Raw genomic sequence first — 27,180 nt, 5'->3', positions numbered from 1 at the left:
CCATCTATGTATTACCTCTGCCATCACTGCTACCCTAGTCCAAACCCTTGTCATTACCCACTTGGAGTTTTACAACATTCTCCTATCTGGTTTCTCTGCTTCTACCTTTTAATAGAATTAAAAGCTATTCTTGACATAGCAGCTAGAGTGATTATTTTAAACAAAGATGTCACCCTTCTGCCCAAAACCCTCCAATAGCTTCCCATCTTATGCAGAATAAATATTCTTAAGGATACATAATTTGTTCTACATAATCTGTTCTCTCCATGCCCCTTCTCTAACCTCATATTCTGCCATTCTCTCTTTTGCTTATTTCACACCAGCCCTACTGGACTCAGCTATCCTCATGGATGGCTTTGTACCTCCAAATTTTTGCTCATGTTACCGTCACCAATAGAGACTTCTCTGGATGACACATTAAATGGCAATCCTCACCTCCACCACCATACCAGCCCCATACCTCTTGTTCCCTTTTGTTCTGCTTTCATACTTCACACTATTTGTCATGCTATATATTTAATTTATCTTCTGCCTCCTCCCACTAAGAAAAAGTGTAAGCCACATGAGGGCAAGGACTTTGTTGTATCCCCAGGCCTAAAACAGTGCCTAATATATAGAAGGTGGTCAATAGTATTTGTTGAAAAAATGAAATGGCTACCTGGAAAAAAATTGAATTGTAGTTGAAGAGGGAAGTTTCTCTCTGAAATCAGAGGAAAGGTTGTATTTATTTATGGAGTGGCAAGTTTTGTGATAACCTGTTCTACTGTCCCTGATTTCCCTAATCTCCTCTTTGTCTATGCTCTATCTAGTTTTCCACTTCAATTTAGCAATTTCTGAGGATTTAGTCCATGCTCCTAATTCATGTGTTACCAAACTAATCTCCTCCAATCTTTTTATATTTCTCTGTGTCTGCACTATCCATCCCTCCCTTATTTATGGTACTTCCCTCTACTACTAATTCCTATTCATTCTTCAGGTCTCACTTTGATGTCACTTCCTCTAGTAAGTCTTCACTGATACACCCCACCCTCTTCCTCCCAACTGTGAGTTGGTAAGGGAGGGATGGATAGTGCAGATATAGAGAAATATAAAGAAGTTAAAGAAAGAAAAACCTTCTGAAATGAAATTAGAAAACCACAATCAAGATTTCTTTAAATCATGGTCATTTCCTTAAGAACTTTCTAAAATTTATCTTAAACTTTGTTGCCATGAAGGAGAAAGATCATGAGCTTTGATATCAAATTTAACCTATGAATTTCAGTTTCCTCTTTGGGAGAATCTATAGATGATGACAGACAGACAGATAGATAAACAAAACTTGCAGAATTAAAAAAACCAAGAGATTAATACCTCATGTTTTTTTTTCTCAAAAAGGATGTTTTCTAAGGGAAAGGGTCATGTGATGCTTTGTGACTTTGAGCAAGTCTCGTCTCTTTCTATCCATCAAAAAGACAACGACTAGCTATCAAGATTTGTGATTTACCCATATCTATGTCTGCTAGCTTTGGTTTATTTCTCCCATTGCAGTGATCAGCAGAAAAATCCTTATTATGGAAAAGAACTGCCTAGGAAATAAAGAAAGGAACAGAACCACAAAGGAATACAAAGTGTCAGCATCCCTAAACAGGAAAGATTTAAATTGGATTTGAGATAGGCCTTAATGGTTAAATTGGATTTTCCCCTTAATAGCAGTGATTAAAAGTATAGATTTCAAAGCTGGACAGACCTGAGTCTTAAGTGTGACTGATACTTAATGGCTTGTGCCCTTGGCAAAGTTATTTAATACCACACAATTTCCTTATCCACAAAATGGAATAATTATCTTCTTTGCAAGCTTGTCCTGAGGCTTAGCTGAGAAAATATACATAAAATAGGCTTAGTACAGTGCTTGCCTTGATATTCCTCTGGTTATATTGCAATTCCAATTCAACCATTGGAATCTATTGAATAACTAATGGTACTTGAAATTATAGACCCCTTTCAATAGTACTTAGCACACAGTGCTAATTGTTTGACCCTAAATCCTAAACTATAGTTGATCTGTTTCCATAGATCTTTAAAGGGGAAGATTGTAAATCCACTGCTAGTATCCACAAACAATAATATGATTTATTTCATGAACTAGTTTCAGAGGGCTTTTGATTATACATTTGTCTTCACACTCAAAGACATCACTACTGAGATTGTACAAAGCAGCAAAGGCTCTACAAAGAACGGGGACAGTCATGTCAAGAGTCTAGGTTTAATATACAAGTTCCTCTACCCATCTGTGAGATTCGAGGTAAACCATCAGACCTTATTAGGCTTCCCCTCATCTCTAAAATAGAGGATAATTATTTTTCCTTACAAGATGGTTGCGGGTTAGATTGAACAGTATACTTGGCTCATTATTCATATTTGTGGTTTTGAAGGCTTTAAGACTGATTTGCGACCAAGAATTAGGTTAAAAAAATGTGCTTGTTAACTACTTATCTCCAAATTCAAATACAACAATTACATTCTAAAAATGTGATTGACAATGATTCCTTTTATAATGTGTATGATGTAAAGTGGCAGGAGAGCTAAGGTTTTCTTGTTTTTAGCTTTTTATTCACATCCCAGTCTAGGAGAGACACTCATTAAGAAATGGTCCTTGACTGAGTCATTGCAGGGTGATTTTTGAAATAGCTGTCCTAATTAATGCATGGGAATAGGCCATTCATGTGCAACCTCTGGCCATTGGTGCCATTTCCCCAAACCTGCTCTGAAAGACTGACTTCTAGAAGCTGAGAGCTCATTGTGGGTATTCCCACTCTATGACTGGCTTTCATTTGCTGGAGCCTGTGTGAAGGCTGAATTTTGAGACAGCATTCGAATCTTACATTATAAGAGACAAAATGATTAACGTGAGTGTTCTTGCTTTCTGCCTTTCCTTTCCTCCTCTCAATTTGAGGAGTTATACAGTTAGGTCAGTTGATTGGACTCTTATGATGATGACTAAAAATGAGGAATAGGTGAAGGGTAATGAGGAAAGGAAGAATTTAGTTAAGAGACTGGGTTAATCTACACAATAAAAACTGTGAGAAAGGGTGAGGGGAGAAGAATGAAGAAAGCTTTTAATTTTGTCTTTGAAGTGTTGGCTATAGAAAACAAAGCTCAACTTGTTTGATTAAATATTAGCCAAAGCTATTTATCTTCCACATTATGTATGGCCCAAAGTAGTACCATGTTATTTTTGAGTGAATTTTGGACAATGAAAGGTTAAGAAAAATAATTATAAAAATTACAGTAAAACTTCTAAAAATCCTATTACCCTAGCCCATCTAATTTCATGTTTATATATTAGTGAAGCAGTAGCATTTGTAGTGACCATTCGTTAACAATTCTATAGCATCTAAACACTAATGAGACCCTGTAACACCACCCTCAAGGATAATCCACTTCTCTATAGGTGCACATCCTTGTCTGTGCCATTCATTTGATGCTAAATCACATAATGCCTAAGATCTAAGAAATCTCATGCTATTATGCAACAATATGGTAGGGAGAGGGGACCCAATGGATTGAAGTTTGGAAACAACAGTAGTGTAGCCTGTCACTGACTTGTTATATGACTTGGGTAAGCTCATTTTGCCTTAGCTACTTCAACTATAAAATGGTTTCTGAAACTGGAATCACTAAGGATTCTTCCTAGCCACAGTTCTTACACGCTTTTTATTTTTTTGGTAATCTCCTTTCCTAAATGAACTTAATATACATAAGTGAATAATCTCAGTTGTTGTGTGAATGAATGTCAAATCAAATATTATGTTCTCTAGAAAGTTTTCTTGAGCTAATGGGTGCCCCGTTTGGATGAGGGTGTGGTCTCCATGCCTCTGTAACAAGCATGGTGGACTGAACTGTATACAATGTTAAATAATATTTATCTGCTTATTTAATATTCTTCTTCACAAGACTGTCAAGTTCCCTGAGGGATTTAAATATTTAAGTTCCAACACTTAAACAGTACTTAGTGTAAGTATTTAATTAAATAAATGGAGTTCCAGCACTAGAAACTTCTGCAGTAAAACCATTGGTCTTTTTCAGAAAGCAATTATTAAAAGTGGTTAAATAAGGAATCTGAATCTTGCATTAGTATTAAATTTTAAAGCAAATGTCTAGAATAAAAATAGACAAGACACTTTATATAAAATTTATGAGATTTATTTAGGCAAAAAAAAAAAATTCCCCCAACAAAAATCTGTACACACATTAATACCTAAGTGATTTCCTGATTTAAAATTTAGCATGATTCATGTACAGAACACTCCTGTTCATCTGGCCACAAAGAGAACAGTGCCTTCAGTCCAGATAACTGAAAGCCTTTGAAATATATACACATTATGCTTTCTAACAAATTTTTCATATTCTTTGAAAGAAGTAAAACTCTTCCATTAGAATTCAAGCAAAACATCACTTTTCTCACTCACCAGTCACTGAGAATTTAACAGTGGGAATTCTACAAAAGTCAGGGGTTTACAATTTTAATTCTTGCAGATTATCTTAAAGTATAAATCTGACATAACACCCTCCCATTTTTAAAGGGGAAAAAATGCTCTCAAGAATTTCCTGCTTTTATGAAAGTATGTCTCAGCTTTCATTGTTAAGTATCTTCTTGCTTCTAAGCTGATTAAAATAAGCTCAAAGAACTGAATTTGAACAGTTTTCCCAAAATAAAAATTAAGCACATACTATTAATGAAGTAGATTTATTTCTTTCTCATCAAATAATTTTGATAAATTTGGATTTTCTAAGTAATTCTTAATAGCCATTCTGTGCAGCTATAAAGTTAGGTTGTGCTGTCCAAAAGAGCTTTGCTTCATCCAGAGAATTGAGGAAGAGACAGCACTGATTTTCCCCTAACTTATCCCAAAAAACCGGGGGAGGGGAGAAACAGGAAGAGAAAGCTCTTTCTTAGGCTACCAGTCAGTTACCGTAGAGTGTGTCTTAGGCTAAGATTTGGAAACCAAAGAACACATAATTAGGTATGTACCGTGTCATGCAAAAATCTATGAAATACTAAAAAAGATAAATTACTCACTTAAAGTACACTCAACAAATTTTCCTATCATAATGCTATTCCCATCACTGCATGAAAGCTGGATGTGCATTATTCCTAAAATAAACAGTTCATGAGTTACAATAAAAATTTAAAATGTCAATAAAAAGCAAATAGTAAAGATTAAACATCCAATATCTACACACTCACTTGAAACTGCTAAAGTAGATTTGAAAGGAAAACCATGTTTTCAAACATCTTCATAAGCTGATTTAGAAAACTACTAGCTGTATAGTAGTCCCCAAATAAGTAACATACAGATTAACTGCCCACTTTAGGAGACAGTATGATACTGCCTTAACTTACACCTTCAGTTTAATACTCTTTATCCCAAGATAAAAGTTGCACAATAACCAAATAATGTAAACATACCATTAGAGGGCAAAAGGGGGGAGGGTTTAACATACACAAAATAGTTGTTTGTTTTCTCTGCTACTCACGACCTCTTCTCAACCTTGAGTACTGCTGCACATTGTTTGGTGGGGGGGTGGTCATGCATTTGGAGGGGTCACACCTAAACAATAGCTCATTAGTCCCAATCTACCTTAATGTAGCACATGTTTTCATTAAAATGTGTTCTGAAGGGCTACAAGATGGCTCAATACTATCCTGACACAGCATAATTAAAAAATACAGCCAAATGAAAGTGACTAGGGAGGAAAGGGACTAATTCAAAAGGCCCCATTAGTAACAGCAACTTCCTAGGCTGGATATATAGGATTGATGTATTTAAATGTGAATCTTTGATTCTTTGGAAGTTTGCAAATAAAAGATATGAAATTAAGTTCCCACAGCAGCCTTATGGCGATTTGCCTCCACACTGGGTAACTCACTTAAGTTGACTAGTGACACTAAATGGCATTTCTGTCTGGGGATAAGGAGTACCAATATTTAAAGTCAATTCCAGGAACGGTGGGTCTGATATGATTTTTAAAATCCTCTACGAAGATCAGTAGCCACCAAGTCCTTCACCAAAGGATAAACTAATTCCTTAATACTCGATTTATGTTTCAACTACAAAAAGAAAAAATGATTTTTTCGAGTATGAAGACCACCAGAAAGCTTACTTGATGGATAAAATGTCTTAATTATTTTTGCTTTTATTTCAGACTGCTCTTATTTTACTCAATTATATCAACATGTTCCATGCTACTCTAAAAAATGTAATTCCATTTCTTTTAGTAGCTCTAAACGTTGATATTGATTGTGGACTGATGTAGTGATATTTTACCGTATCTGAGCACACCAATGATTTGCACTATGAGTGGTTCAACCCTAGTCTAACTTGTGCTTGAAACAGCATCTCTAAGCCAATGAAGAGGTAACCCTTGAAGGCACCAAGTACTGTTACATTCTAGTATATGAATGCAAAAGGGAGGCCTAATAGATTCTAACTGCAGTGACAGGCCAGCTATACATCATAATTTTAATATATACATCTACTATATTTTAGCCAGATTCAAGACCTTACTGTCAATTTTGTCTTAATCAGATACACAATTTTAAGAACCATCCCAATCACAAAGGCACTACTGCTTTTATATATTCAGGATGTGACAGATTATTTTGCTTATAAGACTCAGAAGTATAGGATCATTATCAAGGCCCAAAGTAGTAAACTTAAATTTAATTTTAAGTATTTTTGAGTCCTCATTTATAAACAAGTTATTCTGAGTAATAAGGCAATTTTTTGTTTTGTGTATATTTTTAGCCGTTTCAAAAAGAATTTTTAAAGACAAAACCTAGGATTAGCTTATAAGGAACATGTACCTTTTACCTTGAATGGGATAGAAGGGAAACCTGAAGTCAAACTTCTCAAATAGACTTTCACTTAACTATACAAGCTAGGCGACCTGGAAATGGTCAACATAGCCAGCAACATCCAAGCTGTTGGAGGGCATCCTATTTTCTACATTTTGCCATAGACATTAAAATTCAGAAAACAAAAACATTTACCTCTGAAAATGCTTTATTTTAAATGTTTCCTCTGAAATAGACCTATCTGTGAAAATTTATTTTGTACCTACTAAAATTCCTTAAAACCAGTTAGGTCAGAATTAACCCACAATTTAATGTGGTCTTTAATGTTTCTAAATAACTATTATCTTATAGTTTAAGTTTTCATCCCTGCAAAGGAATACCAAACAATTCAAGTATGATTGTTGTGATAGTGAAATGTGTTAGGTCAAAATGTTATCTGCATATTAATAAGCCAACCCCTTTCTAAATACAAATGCTCCTGAATAATAACCATAATTTAAACATATCATTTAAAATCTCTATTGAAAACATTTTGGCTATCTATGAAGACAATGCACTCATGTGAGATTGTGATTAACCTTATTCACAAACTAAAATTTAAAATGGGAGTTTTCTTGGTAACTTGCTGCCTCCCAACTGCTATTGTTGATATAATGATAACTGATTCTTCACTACACTGTAACAGGTATCTTAAAGGAAAGACAACTGCCTAAAAACTAACCCATCAAAAAATATTTCCTTTGATGCACTGTAACTGGACACCTTATATTTTAACAATAGTCTAATTCTTCTTTTTCAATTTTGGCAGTGAGATGAGGACACATTTTTCCAACATGAAAACATTAAGATACGTGTATTTTATAGCAGAAGAAAATATAACTTCTCACGGAAAATTTACTGTTGTCAATTGTATTTTCACTGAGTAGATAACACCACGTGTAGTCTCTATTCCACTGAACAAAATAACTTTGAAATAGAGGGAAAAGAATGGTCAGTTTTAACAAGACAATTTTTTAAAAATTCACATTTTCACAACAATATGAAATATAGAGATTTAGAAAGTTAATCTTTAACAGAGAATGCTGTAATGTTTTACACTGTGATGCTTGGGGAAGTATTTCCAAAGAGTAACCAGCAGTCTGTAGGAAGCAGCAGCCCATGCTTCCAGGCAATAGTTTGAATAATAAGCTACTGCTCACTGCCTCAGGAGCTATGGGCTCCAGAAGGACAGCTTGTCCCAAGTTAAAAACCTTTTCTTTTTAGTTTTAATACTTAATAGTTTTTAATATATTTTTCTGCCAGCTATCCAGGCTCCAGCCAGTGAGTAGCTTTTTCACAAAGAACTCAGATGACACTCTTTCCACACCAAGAAGGATATCTTATAAAAGATACAGAGACAGAGAATAAAGGTGTTTTATACAGAAGCAGTATAAAATTTACAACTGAAGAATTGCCAGAAATCAGGTTAACAGCTTATCTGAAGCTGCAAGTTGATTGGAAGGGACTTTTAAGATCAGAAAAGTCTAGCCTAAGGATTCGTGCAAACTTTATCATAAAACTGTAGAATTTCAAGCAGAACTAAGTTCAAACACTGAAAGATGTGGAAAATTTCCTAAAAGGCAATGTAAAGGAAGTGACCCTTCTTGCCTCATAAGTTAAAAATTATAAGACAAATTAGAGACTGTTCACATGAGCAGTACTGTACGTTGTCAATCCCAAAATGACTGTATGACTCTTGTCATAGAAACCCCCAATACATCACAGAGGGTAAGGTATTCCAGATGAACCTGTCATAGGAAGGACAGATGTGATTCATAATCCATTCACCTATGGCTATCAATTTAGTCTGGCCTGGGGCTGCTTTTTACAGGGAGGTGGTCTCCCATGGCGTACAATGTGTTTTTCTAAGCTATCCAGAATAGCCACAGCAATCTGCTGGACATGGGGATCAGTTTGATCATGTTCTTTGATGTTGTATAAATGCTGCAAACCTCCTTCCTCAATCAGCATGCTGCAATACCTTGAGGCTGAAAGAAAAGAGAATTTTAAGCTTTTCTTAAAACACTTAAAAAGTATCCCTCAAAAAAAAAGTTTTTTCACTTACATTTCAGATGTTTTCTTATTGACCACTAACATATGCTACAGTTTGAGAATTCTGTAATGACGTTATATCTACATTGTTAAGGCCCCTCACATAAATACACATAGCATTTATATATACAAACTTTCTAAGACATAGACATCTAGAAAAGAAAATTTCTTTGACCCAAAATCAACAGTAAGATAGATACTGTTACATTTTTTTGCATTTCCTATGTTTTTTAAAAAAACGTAATGGCACTCATACATGTAATTTTCTTTAAATATTTTCTTTGCCTTTTGTTTTAAAAAATATTTTTATACACAATTTTGAAGTATTTTTTAGTTCTAGTCATATTTATTAAAAGTATAATTTACACCCAATATAATATACCCAATTTAATCTATAGTTTGATGAGGTCTGCCAAATGTATATACTGGTATAATCACCACCACAATCAGGATATAAAATAGTTACAACAACTAGAAAGTTACTACAATATTATTGACTGAATTCCCCATTCTGTACCTTTCATCCTGTGACTTACTTTATAACTGAAAGTTTATACCTCTTAATCCCCTTCATCTATCTTGCCTATCCCCTACCTCTTCCCTCTGGCAACCACTAGTTTTCTGTATTTATGAGTCAATTTCTGGTTGAACAATTTATTTATTTATTTAATTCATTTGTCTTTTTAGATTCCACATATAAATGAAATCATAAGGCATTTGTCTTTCCCTGACTCATGTCACTTAGCATAATACTCACTCAGTCTATCCATGTTGTCACAAACAGCAAGATTTCATTTTTTTAATGGATGAGTAATATTCCTTCATGTATATGTATCACCTCTTTATCCATTCACCTATTGATGGACACTGACTGATGGCAATTTCTTAAAATTAGACAACAGTGAAGTTTGCTGCATTGATTGACGCTTTCATGAATGATTTCTCTTTCAAAGACCATGTTTTTTGATAGCATTTCACTCAGTAGAACTTCTTTCAAAATTGGAGTCAATCCTCTCAAACCCGCCACTACTTTATCAACTAAATAAGTTTATGTAATGTTCTAAATCCTTTGTTGTTGTTTCAACCTTCACATCTTCACCAGTAGATTCCACCTCAACAAACCACTTTTTAAATTTAGTATACATATATTTTTTATTAATGTATCATTTATATAAAATCTTAGGAAGGTTTCACATGAACAACACTGTGGTTTCAACACTCGTCCATATTATCAAATCCTCACCCCCTCCTCCATTGAAGTCACTGTCTATCAGCATAGTAAGATGCTATAGTCATTCCTTGTCTTCTCCGTGCTGTGCTGCCTTCCCTTTCCCGTGACCTACCTATATTGTGATCGCAAATTATAGTGCCCCTTAATCCCCTTCTCCCTCCCTGCCCACCCTCCCCAGCCCCTCCCCTTTGGTAACTATTAGTTCATTCTCAGAGTCTGTGATTCTGGGGCTATTTTGTTCCTTCAGTTTTGCTTTGAACAACCCACTTTCTTTGCTCATCTATAAGAAACAATTCATCATTCAAGTTATATCTGAGATTTCAGTAATTCAGTCACATCTTCAAGCTCCACTTCTAATTCTAGTTCTCTTGGTATTTCCACCACATCTGCAGTTACTTCCTTTACTAAAGTCTTGAACCCCTCAAAATCATCCATGAGAGTTGGAATCAACTTCTTCCAAACTCCTGTTAATGCTGGTATTTTGACTTCTTCCCAGGAATCCCAAACATTCTAAATGACATCTAGAATCTTGAATCTTTTCCAGAAGGTTTTCAATTTTCTTTGCCTGCATCTGTGAGAGTAATCACAATCTATGGCAGCTATAGACTTATGAAATGTATTTCTTAAATAATAAGACTTGAAAGTTGAAATGATTTCTTGATTCATGGACTGCAGAATGTATGTCGTGTTAGCAGGCATGAAAACATTAATCTCATTGTACATCTCCATCAGAGCTCTTGGGTGATCAGGTGCACCATTAGTGAGCAATCATATTTTGAAAGGAATCTTTTTTCTGAACAGATCTCAAGAGTGGACTTAACATCTTACTGTAATGGGGTATGTGGTGGAGACTTGATAATGGGGGGAGTCTAGTAACCATAATGTTGCTCATGTAACTGTACATTAATGATACCAAAAAAAAGAGTGGGCTTAAAATATTCAGCAAATCATGTTATAAACAAATGTGCTGTCATCCAGACTTTGTTGCTCCATTTATAGAACATAAACAGAGTAGATTTAGCATAATTTTTTCTTAATTCACCATAATTCTTAAGGGTCCCAGGATTTTCAGAATGATCAATGAGCAGTGACTTCAAGTTAGTCACCAGCTGCATTAGTCCCTAACAAGAGTCAGCCTGTCCTTTGAAGTTTTGAAGCTAGGCACTGACTTCTCCTTTCTAGCTATGAAAGTCCTAGATGATCTCTTCTTCCAATAGAAGGCTGTGTCATCTACACTGAAAACATAGTTTAGCATAACCATCTTCATTAATAAACTTAGATCTTCTAGAAACTTTGCTGTAGCTTCTACACCAGCATTTGCTGCTTCACCTTACACTTTTATGTTATGGAAATGGCTTCTTTCCTTAAGCCTCATGAACCAACCTCTGCTAGCCTCAAACTTTTCTTCTGCAGCTTCCTTACCTCTCTCAGAGCTCACAGAACTGAAGATGTTAAGGCCTTCCTCTGGATTAGACTTTGCCATAAGGGACTGTAGGGGCTGGTTGGATCTTCTATCCGGACCCCTAAAACTTTCTCCGTATCAGGAGTAAGGCTGCTCTGCTTTCTTGCTATTCATGTGTTCACTGGAGTGGCACTTTAAAATTCTTCTAAGAGCTTTTCCTTCACATTCACAAAAAGCTATTTGGTGTAAGAGGCCTAGCTTTTGGCCTGTATACTTGGCTTTTGGCATGCCTTCCTCCATAAGCCTAATCATTTACAGCTTTTGATTTAACTTGAGAGATGAGTAATTCTTCCTTCCACTTGAACACTTAGAGGCCACTGTAGGGTATTAACTGGCCTAACTTCAATATTGTTGTATCTCAGGAATATTATTCCAATATTGTTGTGTCTCAGGGTGATTGAGTTATTTGTGATACTGGGGACTCTGGGTTTTTTAGTGAAGAAGCCCAAGGTTTTTCACCAAGTAGTGTTGGGAAAACCAAGTAGGCACATGTAAAAGAAAGAACCTGGACCTATATGTAAACGAACTCAAAATGGGTTTCAGGCCTAAAAGTAAAATTTTTAGGCCTAAAAGTACATTTACATATACATAAGCATATGTGGGGATAAGCACCACCCCCTTGTAACCTACTGTCCAATAATCATGTGTCCACATGACCCCCTCCTTTGGGTGACCTGCCTAGTTTATGGTATGTTAATAGCCTGGGTCTGCTCAACCTGTACCTGCCTTATCTATAGGAACATCTGGGCATGAAGGAATCCAGGCCTCTCTGGTGAAGGTTTTGTTCCTTGGGGTGCTGGTCACACAAGAGCAATTCCTTCTAACAGACATGTGGAGTGGTCGTTAATCACATACCCTTTTTAGCACACACATAGTCTTCTCCTCATCCCATAAAATCAGTTTTCTTTCCCTCCACGGGAGCAGTGCACTACTTTGTCCAGCTGGTTGCTCCTGGATTCCTGAGTGTAAGTCCCAATAAATTCTCACATCTCGTACACCATCTCCAGGCCTTTTCTTCAGTCTCTAGAGCACTTTCCATTACAACTTGCCCAGTTGGATGTGCAATCAGACTTGTGATCACACAGCATATAAAACTTTTAAAAGAACAACATAGGTATGAATCTTCAAGACTTTTGTCAGATAGACACCAGAAGCATAAATGACAAAAGAAAAACTAGTTTAATTATACTTAATAAAAATTTTAAAAACTGCTGTGCTTCAAAGGACACCAGGAGAAAAGTAAATAGACAACTCACAGAATTGTTGAAATATTTGCAATGTATGTATCTGATGAGGGACTTGTTTTTAGTATAAGGATCTTTTACAACTCAATAATAAAAATAACCCAGTTTAAAAATGGGCAAAGGATCTCAATAAGACATTTCTCCAAAGTTGGTTTGGCACCCTTGTCAAGAATCAATTGACCACAGATTCATGGGTTTATTTCTGGACTCTGAATTCTAATACATTAATCTATATGTCTATCTTAATGATGCTGAATATCTGCCACCCATAAATCTTTGGTAAAGGGCCAGTACCACTCTCTTGTCCATGTTTTTCACTTGTATTATTTTCTTATTATATTGAGAATTCTTTATATATCTTAAATAGAAGTGCTTTTTATTTTCAGACGTGATTCACAAATATTTTGACCTAGCATGTCAAATGGAAAAAGCTAGTTCAATGGACTGGGTTTTCATTTTCTTAACAGTGTCTTTCAAAGAGCAGAAGTACTTTAGTTTGGTCAAGTCCAATTTAGCACTCTTTTTTGTTGTAGATAATGCTTTTGTGCATATTTAGAAATCTGCTTAACACAGGTCACAATGATTTTCTCCTAGAAAACACAATGTTTTCTTCTAGAACTTTGTAATAGTTTTTGATTTCATATATAGGCCTATGATCAAGTAAGAGTTAATTTTAGTATACAGTACAAGGTATGAAAAAAGTTCACTTTTTTTTGCATATGGAGATACAGTTGTTAAAGCACCATTTTTTGAAAAGACTTATTGCCCTATTGACTTGCTTTGAGCTTATGTCAGAAACTAATTAACCATATATTTAGGTTTATTTCTTACTCTCTACTCTGGTCCATTGAACTAGCTTTTTCCATTTTTATGCCTGAACTTGCAACTGGCATCTGAAGTGTGATCAGTCTTGTGAGACCGAGTCCTTAACCTGTGGGATCTTACACTACCTCTAGGTAAATAGTGTCAGAATCGAATTAAGTTTGTAGGACACACAGTCAGTGTCTGCAGAGATTGGAGAACTGCTTAGTGGGGTACAAAAAACACATCAGAACTGGTGTCAGAAGGAGGATTTACTAGCCTGGACCTGGCTCATGGAAATGTGGTTTGGGAAAAGAAAGGATGAAAGGGTGAGGGATGAGGAAACTCTGATTCCTGGGTGACTACAGAGTCGGCTGGTACAGAGTTGCAGCTGTGCTGTAATCAGTTATGAAAGGTAAAAATTACTGATGGAATTTACAGATGAATCCAAACTCAACCAGCAATTGCTTACAGCAGTCATTTAAGCCAATTAATCAAGATAAAGACTGACAGACTGACAAAAGGGTCAGGGTTCCTGGATTTGACCCATAATTGGGGACCCAAAGCCTTTTGCACAAGAGAGGGCAAACTGGTCAGGGAGTGGAGAAGTTACCAAAACCCACAGGTGCAGCCCTGATGTGGGCTACAATTAGATGGAGAGAAAATAAAAATGTATGGGCTGATAGGATTATGAAAGTTGGAATGTTTAAATGGGTTTTATGTAAAGAAACTGTGTCTCCTTTACCTGAATGTTTTATGGGAATGAGTATTACCTCTGGCTGGGGAACACTTCCCCTACCTAAGTACTGTAAAACCACACTCTGTGGCTAAAATCCTCACTGAAGGTTATTATAAGGAAAGTGATGGTTGATGGAAATAAGGTAAAATTTTGTAAAAGAATTGGAATGTTTGAACAGGCTTCATGTGAACTGGTTTCATTTCTTTTACCTGACTGTATTTGGGGATGGACATTTTATCTGACTGGGGAAGGTTTCCTCTATCTAACCTTGTAAAATAGAAGGCATGAAAATCCACCCTTCAAGCAATGTGAATTGAACATGCTAAGTGGCAGCCAGTAAGACTGTCCAAGCCAATGCAGCGTAGAATAGCTGGAGTGATAGTAGGGACAAATTCTCTGTGCAATAGCCCTATGTGAAGGACAAACCAGAGCTTACAGCAAAATGTCTTGCAGAGACAACTACTCGGACTTTGGAATGAGAATTTCCATTTGAAAAGAGTTAACTACCATGTTATTTCATGTTAATTGAAGCTACCCTATTACTGAAGGACAAAAATGATCTTAAAACCTGAAATACCTGCAATGCTTTGGGTGATGTCAGAGAAATACTCTAATGGGGATGGCAATGCCAAAAGAGTTCCATAGTAAAGTGGAAATGGTTTGTACAGGATCATGCTACCTGGGAATGCAAAGAGGAGATATTCAGGAGAAGTGAGCCTCTTTCTCTCTAGGACCAATCTGGATTGCACAAGGAGTTGCTAGATTCTACTGTTGACTGAACAGTGCCCTATAAAACAACTATCCATTAACCAACAAAGAGTTGCTTGATTTGTGATAGCAGTTCCAAGGCAAACAGAAAACATCCTGTTCAGAGGACCACCAGTATGACTGAAAAAGGTAAAAACAAATCAGCTCTGTGGGCTGATTCACACTGTTTTCCCAGCAGTGAAAATAAACTGAACAGTGGTAAAAGGCCCTGTTTGGGTTTTTACTGCCTCATACACAGTTAGTTAGTAGCCTGGCCATGCAGATGGGCATGAGGGCAATGGAAACTGGCCTAGTAAAAGGATGCCCATATGCTACATGGCCCCATAGAAATCAGTATGGGCATCTGAAGGATGCATTAAAGTAGAACTTGTCTGTGCCACGCCCATCAACAGAACTCTTACCCAGGCTCAGAAAATGATTGGAAATGACAAGCAGTATCTCTGTGTGTTTCCTTTAAGTGCCCCCACTGGATCCCCAAAATAAGTGGATTTGGGGGCATGCAGAGGTGGTCTGAATCTTGACATATTCCTCTTGTACTCTGTGAGGTACAGAATGCCAGTAAGAACTATTCTGTCTGCCAGCAAGAGAGACAGAGGCTGCAGATGGCTATGTGGCAGATTCCCTGGGCGGAACGTCCTGATCATAGCTGGCCAAACCAGATTAATGCTGGTAGCCCTAGGGGGCTACAGATGGGTCTTGACAGGAATAGAGAATGACTGGACTGGGCTATGCTTACCTAGTGGTAGATGTAAATGCTTAGAGTTCTATAAAAGAAATGAAGCAGAAGATATTATACCAATTTTCACAGCCAAATGTCATTTCTTCAGATCAAGGAACATATTTTACAATGTACAATGTTGATGGATTTTCAGACACACTGTCCCAAAATATGGCATCTTGGCATATTGAATATTTTAAGCTGAAGAAGATTGAGAAAACAGCAGATGCAGGAAAGTCACTCTGGACCTTTCCCTTCTTCTTTGAAACAGCTCATAAAACTCCTATATAAAAGGTATCTTCCTGGCCGAGCCAGGATGGCGCCGTGAGTAGAGCAGTGGAAATCTCCTCCCAAAAACACATAGAGCTATGAAAATATAACAAAGAAAAATCTTCCTAAAATAGAGACCACAGGACACAGGACAACATCCAGACCACATCCACACCTGCAAGAACCCAGCGCCTTGCGAAGGGGGTAAGATACAAGCCCTGGCCCGGCGGGACCCGAGTGCCCCTCCCCCCGGCTCCCGGCGGATGGAAAGAAACCGGAGCGTTTTTTTTTTTGGCGAGTGCTTTTTGAAGCGTTAAAGGGACAGGGACCCCAGTGCTAGGGAGGCAGGGCGGCGGGACTGGTGAGAGGGTGCCTGGGACCAGCGCCTGAGGACAAAGATTATCCCGCATTTTTCCCTGCGGGACCGGTGGGCGGGTGCCTGAGACCGGCACTTCAGGACGGAGGAAATCGCGTGTTTTTCCTCCTTTTTTTTCTCTTTTTGGCAAGCGCTTTTTGGAAGCCTTAAAGGGACAGGGACCCTGGTGCTAGCGAGGCAGAGCAGCAGGACCAGTGAGTGGGTGCCTGGGACCGGCACCTGAGGACAAAGAATATCGCACATTTTTCCTGTGGGACTGGTGGGCGGGTGCCTGAGACCGGCACCTGAGGACGGAGGAAATCGCGCGTTTTTCCCCTTTTTTTTTCTCTTTTTGGCGAGTGCTTTCTGGAAGCCTTAAAGGGACAGGGACCCCAGTGCTAGGGAGGCTGAGCAGCAGGACTGGTGAGCGGGTGCCTGGGACCGGCGCCTGAGGACAAAGAATATCGCACGTTTTTCCCTGCGGGACTGGTGGGCGGGTGCTTTTTGGAAGCGTTGAAGGGACAGGGACCCTGGTGCTAGGGAAACAGGGCAGCAGGACCAGTGAGCGGGTGCCTGGGACTGGCGCCTGAGGACAAAAAAAAAAAATCGCATGTTTTTTCCTTTTTTTTTTTTTTCTGTTCCCTCTCTCATTGTTGCTGTTGTTGTTTTGGTTTGGAGAGTGCTTTTTGGAAGTCTTAAAGGGGCAGGACAGGTCACTTAGACCAGAGGCAGGGAATCTGGGGATCTCTGGGGACTCTAACCCCCTGGGCAGCAGGGAGCACAGAGGCCTCTTATGGAGATAAATAGCCTCCCGGCTGCTCCCCCTCCAACGGGGCTCCACCATTTTGGAGAAGCAGCCCCAGCCAGGCCACGCCCACAGCAACAGCGGAGATAAACCCCATAGCAACCGGGCAGGAAGCAGAAGCCCTTTCTGCACACAGCTGCACAACACAAGCCACTAGAGGTCGCTATTCTCCCAGGAGAGGAAGGCCACAAACCAACAAAAAGGGAAGCTCTTCCAGCGATCACTTCTACCAGCTCTGCAAACTATCTCTATCACCATGAAAAGGCAAAACTACAGGCAGACAAAGATCACAGAGACAACACCTGAGAAGGAGACAGACCTAACCAGTCCTCCTGAAAAAGAATTCAAAATAAAAATCATGAACATGCTGACAGAGATGCAGAGAAAAATGCAAGAACAATGGGATGAGATGCAGAGAAAAATGCAAGAGCAGTGGGATGAAGTCCGGAAGGAGATCACAGATGTCAGGAAGGAGATCACAGAAGTGAAACAATCCCTGGAAGGATTTATAAGCAGAATGGATAAGATGCAAGAGGCCATTGAAGGAATAGAAGCCAGAGAAAAGGAAAGTATAGAAGCTGACATAGAGAGAGATAAAAGGATCTCCAGGAATGAAACAACACTAAGAGAACTATGTGACCAAGCCAAAAGGAATAATATTCGTATTATAGGGATACCAGAAGAAGAAGAAAGAGGAAAAGGGATAGAAAGTCTCTTTGAAGAAATAATTGCTGAAAACTTCCCCAAACTGGGGGAGGAAATAATCGAACAGACCATGGAATTACACAGAACCCCCAACAGAAAGGATCCAAGGAGAACAACACCAAGACACATAGTAATTAAAATGGCAAGGATCAAGGACAAGGAAAGAGTTTTAAAGGCAGCTAGAGAGAAAAAGGTCACCTATAAAGGAAAACCCATCAGGCTAACATCAGACTTCTCGACAGAAACCCTACAGGCCAGAAGAGAATGGCATGATATACTTAATGCAATGAAACAGAAGGGCCTTGAACCAAGGATACTGTATCCAGCACGACTATCACTTAAATATGATGGCGGGATTAAACAATTCCCAGACAAACAAAAGCTGAGGGAATTTGCTTCCCACAAACCACCTCTACAAGGCATCCTACAGGGACTGCTCTAGATGGTAGCACCCCTAAAAAGAGCACAGAACAAAACACACAACATATGAAGAATGGAGGAGGAGGAATAAGAAGGGAAAGAAGAAAAGAATCTCCAGACAGTGTATATAACAGTTCAATAAGCGAGCTAAGTTAGGCAGTAAGATACTAAAGAAGCGAACCTTGAACCTTTGGTAACCACGAATCTAAAGCCTGCAACGGCAATAAGTACATATCTCTCAATAGTCACTCTAAATGTAAATGGACTTAATGCACCAATCAAAAGACATAGAGTAATAGAATGGATAAAAAAGCAAGACCCATCCATATGCTGCTTACAAGAAACTCACCTTAAACCCAAAGATAAGCATAGACTAAAAGTCAAGGGATGGAAAAACATATCTCAGGCAAACAACAGTGAGAAGAAAGCAGGGGTTGCAGTACTAATATCAGACAAAATAGACTTCAAAACAAAGAAAGTAACAAGAGATAAAGAAGGATACTACATAATGATAAAGGGCTCATTCCAACAAGAGGATATAACCATTCTAAATATATATGCACACAAATACATATGCACCAGCATATGTGAAGCAAATACTAACAGAACTAAAGAGGGAAATAGACTGCAATGCATTCATTGTAGGAGACTTCAACACACCACTCACCCCAAAGGATAGATCCACCGGGCAGAAAATAAGTAAGGACACACAGGCACTGAACAACACACTAGAACAGATGGAACTAACAGACATCTATAGAACTCTACATCCAAAAGCAACAGGATATACATTCTTCTCAAATGCACATGGAACATTCTCCAGAATAGACCACATACTAGCTCACAAAAAGAGCCTCAGTAAATTCCAAAATATTGAAATTCTACCAACCAATTTTTCAGACCACAAAGGTATAAAAGTAGAAATAAATTCTACAAAGAAAACAAAAAGGCTCACAAACACATGGAGGCTTAACAACATGCTACTAAATAATCAATGGATCAATGAACAAATCAAAATAGAGATCAAGGAATATATAGAAACAAATCACAACAACAACACTAAGCCCCAACTTCTCTGGGACACAGCGAAAGCAGTCTTAAGAGGAAAGTATATAGCAATCCAGGCACACTTGAAGAAGGAAGAACAATCCCAAATGAATAGTCTAACATCACAATTATCAAAACTGGAAAAAGAAGAAGAAATGAGGCCCAAAGTCAGCAGAAGGAGGGACATAATAAAGATCAGAGAAGAAATAGACAACATTGAGAAGAATGAAACAATAGAAAAAAATAATTGAAACCAAGAGCTGGTTCTTTGAGAAAATAAATAAAATAGATAAGCCTCTAGTCAAACTTATTAAGAGAAAAAGAGAATCAACACACATCAACAGAATCAGAAATGAGAATGGAAAAATCATGACAGACTCCACAGAAATACAAAGAATTATTAAAGACTACTATGAAAACCTATATGCCAACAATCTGGAAAAGCTAGAAGAAATGGACAACTGCTAGAAAAATACAACCTCCCAAGACTGACCAAGGAAGAAACACAAAAGTTAAACAAACCAATTACGAGCAAAGAAATTGAAACGGTAATCAAAAAACTACCCAAGAACAAAACCCCGGGGCCTGACGGATTTACCTCGGAATTTTATCAGACACACAGAGAAGACATAATACCCATTCTCCTTAAAGTGTTCCACAAAATAGAAGAAGAGGGAATACTCCCAAACTCATTCTATGAAGCCAACATCACCCTAATACCAAAACCAGGCAAAGACCCCACCAAAAAAGAAAATTACAGACCAATATCCCTGATGAATGTAGATGCAAAAATACTCAATAAAATATTAGCAAACAGAATTCAACAGTATATCAAAAGGATCATACACCATGACCAAGTGGGGTTCATCCCAGGGATGCAAGGATGGTACAACATTCGAAAATCCATCAACATCATCCACCACATCAACAAAAAGAAAGACAAAAACCACATGATCATCTCCATAGATGCTGAAAAAGCATTTGACAAAATTCAACATCATTCATGATAAAAACTCTCAGCAAAATGGGAATAGAGGGCAAGTACCTCAACATAATAAAGGCCATATATGATAAACCCACAGCCAGCATTATACTGAACAGCGAGAAGCTGAAAGCATTTCCTCTGAGATCGGGAACCAGACAGGGATGCCCACTCTCTCCACTGTTATTTAACATAGTACTGGAGGCCCTAGCCACAGCAATCAGACAAAACAAAGAAATACAAGGAATCCAGATTGGTAAAAAAGAAGTTAAACTGTCAATATTTGCAGATGATATGATACTGTACATAAAAAACCCTAAAGACTCCACTCCAAAACTACTAGAACTGATATCGGAATACAGCAAAGTTGCAGGATACAAAATTAACACACAGAAATCTGTAGCTTTCCTATACACTAACAATGAATCAATAGAAAGAGAAATCAGGAAAACAATTCCATTCACCATTGCATCAAAAAGAATAAAATACCTAGGAATAAACCTAACCAAAGAAGTGAAAGACTTATACTCTGAAAACTACAAGTCACTCTTAAGAGAAATTAAAGGGGACACTAATAAATGGAAACTCATCCCATGCTCATGGTTAGGAAGAATTAATATTGTCAAAATGGCCATCCTGCCCAAAGCAATATACAGATTTGATGCAATCCCTATGAAACTACCAGCAACATTCTTCAATGAACTGGAACAAATAATTCAAAAATTCATATGGAAACACCAAAGACCCCGAATAGCCAAAGCAATCCTGAAAAAGAAGAATAAAGTAGCTGGGATCTCACTCCCCAACTTCAAGCTCTACTACAAAGCCATAGTAATCAAGACAATTTGGTACTGGCACAAGAACAGAGCCACAGACCAGTGGAACAGATTAGAGACCCCAGAAATTAACCCAAACAAATATGGTCAATTAATATTTGATAAAGGAGCCATTGATATACAATGGCAAAATGACAGTCTCTTCAACAGATGGTGCTGGCTAAACTGGACAGCTACATGTAGGAGAATGAAACTGGACCACTGTGTCACCCCATATACAAAGGTAAACTCAAAATGGATCAAAGACCTGAATATAAGCCATGAAACCATTAAACTCTTAGAAAAAAACATAGGCAAAAACCTCTTAGACATAAACATGAGTGACCTCTTCTTGAACATATCTCCCCGGGCAAGGAAAACAACAGCAAAAATGAGCAAGTGGGACTACATTAAGCTGAAAAGCTTCTGTACAGCGAAAGACACCATCAATAGAACAAAAAGGAACCCTACAGTATGGGAGAATATATTTGAAAATGACAGATCTGATAAAGGCTTGACATCCAAAATATATAAAGAGCTCACACACCTCAACAAACAAAAAACAAATAACCCAATTAAAAAATGGGCAGAGGAACTGAACAGACAGTTCTCTAAAAAAGAAATACAGATGGCCAAGAGACACATGAAAAGATGCTCCACATCGCTAATTATCAGAGAAATGCAAATTAAAACTACAATGAGGTATCATCTCACACCAGTAAGGATAGCTGCCATCCAAAAGACAAACAACAACAAATGTTGGCGAGGCTGTGGAGAAAGGGGAACCCTCCTACACTGCTGGTGGGAATGTAAATTAGTTCAACCATTGTGGAAAGCAGTATGGAGGTTCATCAAAATGCTCAAAACAGACCTACCATTTGACCCAGGAATTCCACTCCTAGGAATTTACCCTAAGAATGCAGCAATCAAGTTTGAGAAAGACAGATGCACCCCTATGTTTATCACAGCACTATTTACAATAGCCAAGAATTGGAAGCAACCCAAATGTCCATCGATAGATGAATGGATAAAGAAGATGTAGTAAATATACACAATGGAATACTACTCAGCCATAAGAAGTGGAAAAATCCAACCATTTGCAGCAACATGGATGGAGCTGGAGAGTATTATGCTCAGTGAAATAAGCCAAGCGGAGAAAGAGAAATACCAAATGATTTCACTCATCTGAGGAGTATAGGAACAAAGGAAAAACTGAAGGAACAAAACAGCAGCGGAATTACAGAACCCAAAAATGGACTAACAGGTACCAAAGGGAAAGGAACTGGGGAGGATGGGTGGGCAGGGAGGGATAAGGGGGGGAAGAAGAAGGGGAGTATTAAGATTAGCATGCATGGGGGGGAGGGAAAAAGGGGAGGGTGGGCTGCACAACACAGAGAGGACAAGTAGTGACTCTACAACATTTTGCTAAGCTGATGGACAGTAACCGTAATGTGGTTGTTAGGGGGGACCTGATATAGGGGAGAGCATAGTAAACATAGTATTCTTCATGTAAGTGTAGATTAAAGATTAAAAAAAGAAAGAAAGAAAGAAAAGGGGGATTACTCCTTGATAGGATAAAACTATTGGTAAATCAAAGATCAACGCATGCTTTAAATATCCTTAATGTTGATCACTTAAAGGGTGTCAGATGATCGGCTATGGAGGTACTCTTTTCTGATAATATTCCTTTCTCTTAATAAAAAAAAAAAAAAAAAGCAGTTACTGTATGCTGACCTCCAATGAGTTCTGCACAGTGGTATAGAGGGCATGTCAAAGTGTGGGCAAAGGGTCTGTTTGTTTCTATGCAGAAGATCAAGGCCTAGCTTGGATACCCAGAAAATGAAGTAAGATACCATATGAGGAGGAGCTTCCGGCATCAGCACTCTCTGGAGGACTTGTGCCGGGGGATGATCATCAAAAAGCCTCCACAGGGATCCGGACGATGCTGCGGTTGTGGCTGCATCCAGCCCACTGTGTCCTGGACTTGCCATAGGAATGAGGAGGGAGATGTCTAGGCTGGCATGTGCATACAGTGAGACAACGAATTTGACTGGATCTGTACTGTTGGAACTCAACCAGGAGTTGGGAGGGGTGCAAGTTGTAGCACTCCAAAATCTCATGACTATAGACTATCTACGGTTAAAAGAACATATGAGATGTGAACAGATCCCAGAAATGGGTTGCTTTAATTTGTCTGATTTTACTCAGACTGTTCAAGTACAATTGGACAATATCCATCATATCATAGACAAATTTTCACAAATGCCTAGGGTGCCTAAATGGTTTTCTTGGCTTCACTGGAGATGGATGGTAATTATAGATTTGCTTTGTTTATGTCACCATATTCCTATTATGTTAATATGTGTGTGCAAATTAGTTAGTAGTTTAAAACCTATACATACTTAAGGTACTCTACAAGAAGATAAGTCAAAGAAATAATCAATCCTCCCATGTTTCCTTCCATATGCTACATCTGTAGCTTTTCTTCTTCCTTCCTAATTACAACCCTTAAATAGAATTCGTGCCTCATCTCGAATTTACCGAGTATCATAATTCCTCCAGGTGGTAAAGATACCTTGAGACAAGTGCTGGGCATAGAAGCCATAGGGCATAAATCTGCAAAGAAGTAAAAAGCTAACCTTTTCAAACAATATGTCTTCTCTCTCACTTACCAACTTTACATTTCCCTGTATGGCCCCGGAAGATGACTGGTTAGCCAGAGACGGGTAAGATTCCTCAAGGGAGGAACAACCTAAGACAGGCACAGTCGCAGGGGGGCCATCAGGTGAGAAATTGGGGATCAACAGAGGTGAGGCTCAGAACCTCACCCCCCCTGCTTTAAGAGAAATCTTCTGCATCCGTGGATGTCTTGCTGCCCTTGTCTAGCGTGGATTAATACTTAGTCCATAGGCACACACCTGATCATCTGATCATCTACATTTGCCCTCTTACAGCACTAACCTGTTTTCTACCTTTATCTTGCATCTACCTACCACTTCAGCATTTTATCAAAAATAAAAATAATAATAATAATAGAGGGAGAAATGTGGGATCAACATATAAATCAAGTACAAAAATCAAATGAATATTCATATTTGACCTGATTGTTTATAGGTCATAATGCGTGATCAAAACCGAAAGTTTCTGTGATGAATGCCCTTGTACTGTTCACCATGTAAGAATTTATTCACTATGTAAGAATTCGTTCACCATGTAAGAACTTGTTCGTTATGCTTCAGAAGATTGGAGACTGACGAGAATTAGGCTTGAGATGGATTAATGATTGTACATTGAGCATTGACTGCCCTATACTGAATTTTATTGTTGTTAACAACCATTTGATCAATAAATATGAGAGATGCCCTCTCAAAAAAAAAAAAAAAAAAAGGTATCTTCCTTATATCAGGAAGAAGGAAGATATTCTTACTAGAGACAGGGAATATGGGGCTGAGAAATCTGTATAAACTGTTGAAAGGAAAAAGCCAGGCCCAACGTGGAGTACTTCTGCTAGGCCAAGTCGCCCAACTGGGGCTCAACACCTAACCTAATTGCTGTTTCAACCTCCCTCAGAATTGTAGTCAATCAGGAATTTTCCAGTAAGCATCAATTAAGATATTACATGGGTCCTCTCTATCCCCAACAATTAAGATGTTACATGGGTCCTCTCTATCCCCAAAAGGAATCCACCCAACAAGACCCTTCTGTTCCCAGATGAAGGTGACCTCACCCAAACAATCCTCTGTGACTTCCTTGTCCTGCCTGTAAAAATCTCCCTTTCTGTTGCATTCCTCTAATTTGCTGGATGTGAGGTTGCCCAATTTATGAAGTGCTTAATAAAGCTAATTAGACCTTCAAATTTACTTGGATGAATTTTGTTTTTTCACAAAACAAACCTTACTAAACTAACCCTTATCTTCCTAGTCACTTCCTTCACCATTTATTACCCCTAACCCAAATGCCTTTGTCTTGTCAATTCCTCACATATTTATTGTTTCTCTATCTAAAATGTACAAAGAAGTGCTCTGGTCACTTCTTCAGGTCTTCATTCTCTTGAAGGTTCCCATGTACATGTAAAAATTCAATAAAATCTGGACCCATATGCTCATTTGAGGTAGCCACATGGGTCCACAAAATGGATGGGTATGGGAAGGCTGCAGCAGAGCAGATAGGCTGAATCCAGACATAATTCTTTTTGCACTCTATGAGGCACAAGTTGCCAGAAAGTCAAGGAAAACTTTGTCCTCCCTTACAATCCCAACAATGGGCAGAGCGGTATTCTGAGAGTCAAGTTTGATAGAGAACTAGAATGGGCAATTAAAACACTGGTTGTCTAAATTGTTGATTGGAGTAGAGGGGAGATATAGGCCTGAATGGCTGGCTTACATGCCTTCACAAGTGTATGCTCACACTCAGTGTGAGTGAGGCTAAAGGAATATCCCCACTAGATATACTGTTTTTCTGGTGGATCCAGGGAAGAGGGAGTGGGAAAGGATGCTTGTATGACTAGATAATTCTTGTCAAGAGAGGGTACTGGTATAATGACTATCCTTTTTTTCCTTATTATTCTCCATATTACTTCAACTTTAAAAAAATTTCCGTACCTAATAAAGCAGTCACAAGACCACAGCTGCTAATACAGATGCTGGAAGCAGGGATGATTCCTAAACAAAAAAGTGTAACTATGATTTTAAATCTTTTTGTCATAATTCCCAAGGGCCTAATGGGGATGGGTTGTGCCTTCATGCCATCTGGCAAAATTGGGATTAACAGTGAATGCAACTATATTGCCTGGTGGTAAAAATAGCCCACTAGTTCTAAACCTATGTAAACTTACTCTATCTGAATGAGAGTGACTGAGGAGGAGACACTTGTTAGACTAGTATTGCTGCCTAAAATCTAGACCAGCACAGTGGCCAAAACTCATGCCCTTCCAAACATGGAAAGTTTGGGTATAAATGAAGAGGAGGAGAAATAGCTAAACATACAGAAATGAATAAATAGGTCATGTAATGAAGAAATCCAATATATCATTAACATAAAAAGAGTCTTAGAGCAAGAGATTTCTCTTAGCTCAGTTATACCAGATGCCTGATCTCAATATATGGCTTCACCTTTAGACCACTCTGCTTTTGGAACTTTACAAATCTAATGAAAGCCTGCAAACCTGACTGGCCTTGCCCAGGGAGACATTTTCATATGATATGATGCTGGACTGGATCAAGTTTTAATGACTGAATGGGACTCTAGTAGTGTGCCAGTTATCTGTTACCTGTGGCAATCCTTTTGTTATAAGGGATCTGTGGTCAAAGACCAGGGTGCATGCAGCCTGTGGTAGAGTAATATCTGGCTCCTGACACAGAGTTCCTCAAACCCTTGGAATTTCCAGAGTGACAGGACTGTCTTTTGTCATTCATGAGAAGCCCTATTTGAGCATATGCTAATGAGTGACACAGTGGGGCACCTAGACAGCTTCAGGGTGGGGCTGGTCACCAGAAGATCAAGTGATTAGAGGCTGGAGCTTTCCGTCCCTCCCTTAGACCTCTATCAAGGCTCAGTGGGGAGGGCAAGATTAAGCTCTATAAACTCATGAACAAGATTTGATGAGGTTCCATGTTGGTGAATGCATCCACATGCTTGCAGGGTGGTATACCCCAGTTCCATGAAGACAGAAGCTCCCGTGCTCAGGACACTTCTGGACCCTGCCCTACATACCTCTTAATGTGGCTATGTATCCATATCCTTCATAATATCCTTATTTTTTATAGATCCTTTATAATAAACTGCTAAATGCAAGTAGATGTTTCTCTGAGTTCAGTGAGCTGTTCTAGCAAATTGACTGAACAAGAGGAGGGAGGTGTGGGAACCTCCAATTTATAGCCAATCAGTCAG

The 27,180-nt window shown here is 38.4% G+C and overlaps 1 protein-coding gene across 5 annotated transcripts in view; it reads right to left on the bottom strand.

The window, feature by feature from the left end:
* Positions 1-4,166: 4,166 nt before the first annotated feature.
* The window catches only part of ZYG11B (zyg-11 family member B, cell cycle regulator), a 143,120-nt gene continuing 120,106 nt past the window's right edge, over positions 4,167-27,180 (bottom strand). For 4 of the 5 annotated variants that reach the window (XM_073233942.1, XM_073233943.1, XM_037021822.2 and 1 more), the window contains one exon: positions 4,167-8,865. In XM_073233942.1, coding sequence (XP_073090043.1) covers positions 8,675-8,865 — 191 coding nt within the window. In that variant the 3' untranslated portion in view covers positions 4,167-8,674. Of the gene's footprint in view, positions 8,866-12,477; positions 12,717-27,180 lie in introns of all 5 variants that reach the window. The other variant, XR_012130165.1, reaches the window with a different exon arrangement.

The sequence above is a fragment of the Manis javanica genome, chromosome 4, assembly GCF_040802235.1.
Source record: "Manis javanica isolate MJ-LG chromosome 4, MJ_LKY, whole genome shotgun sequence".
In the NCBI taxonomy this organism is placed as follows: domain Eukaryota; kingdom Metazoa; phylum Chordata; class Mammalia; order Pholidota; family Manidae; genus Manis; species Manis javanica.
This window is presented reverse-complemented; position numbering and strand designations above follow the sequence as displayed.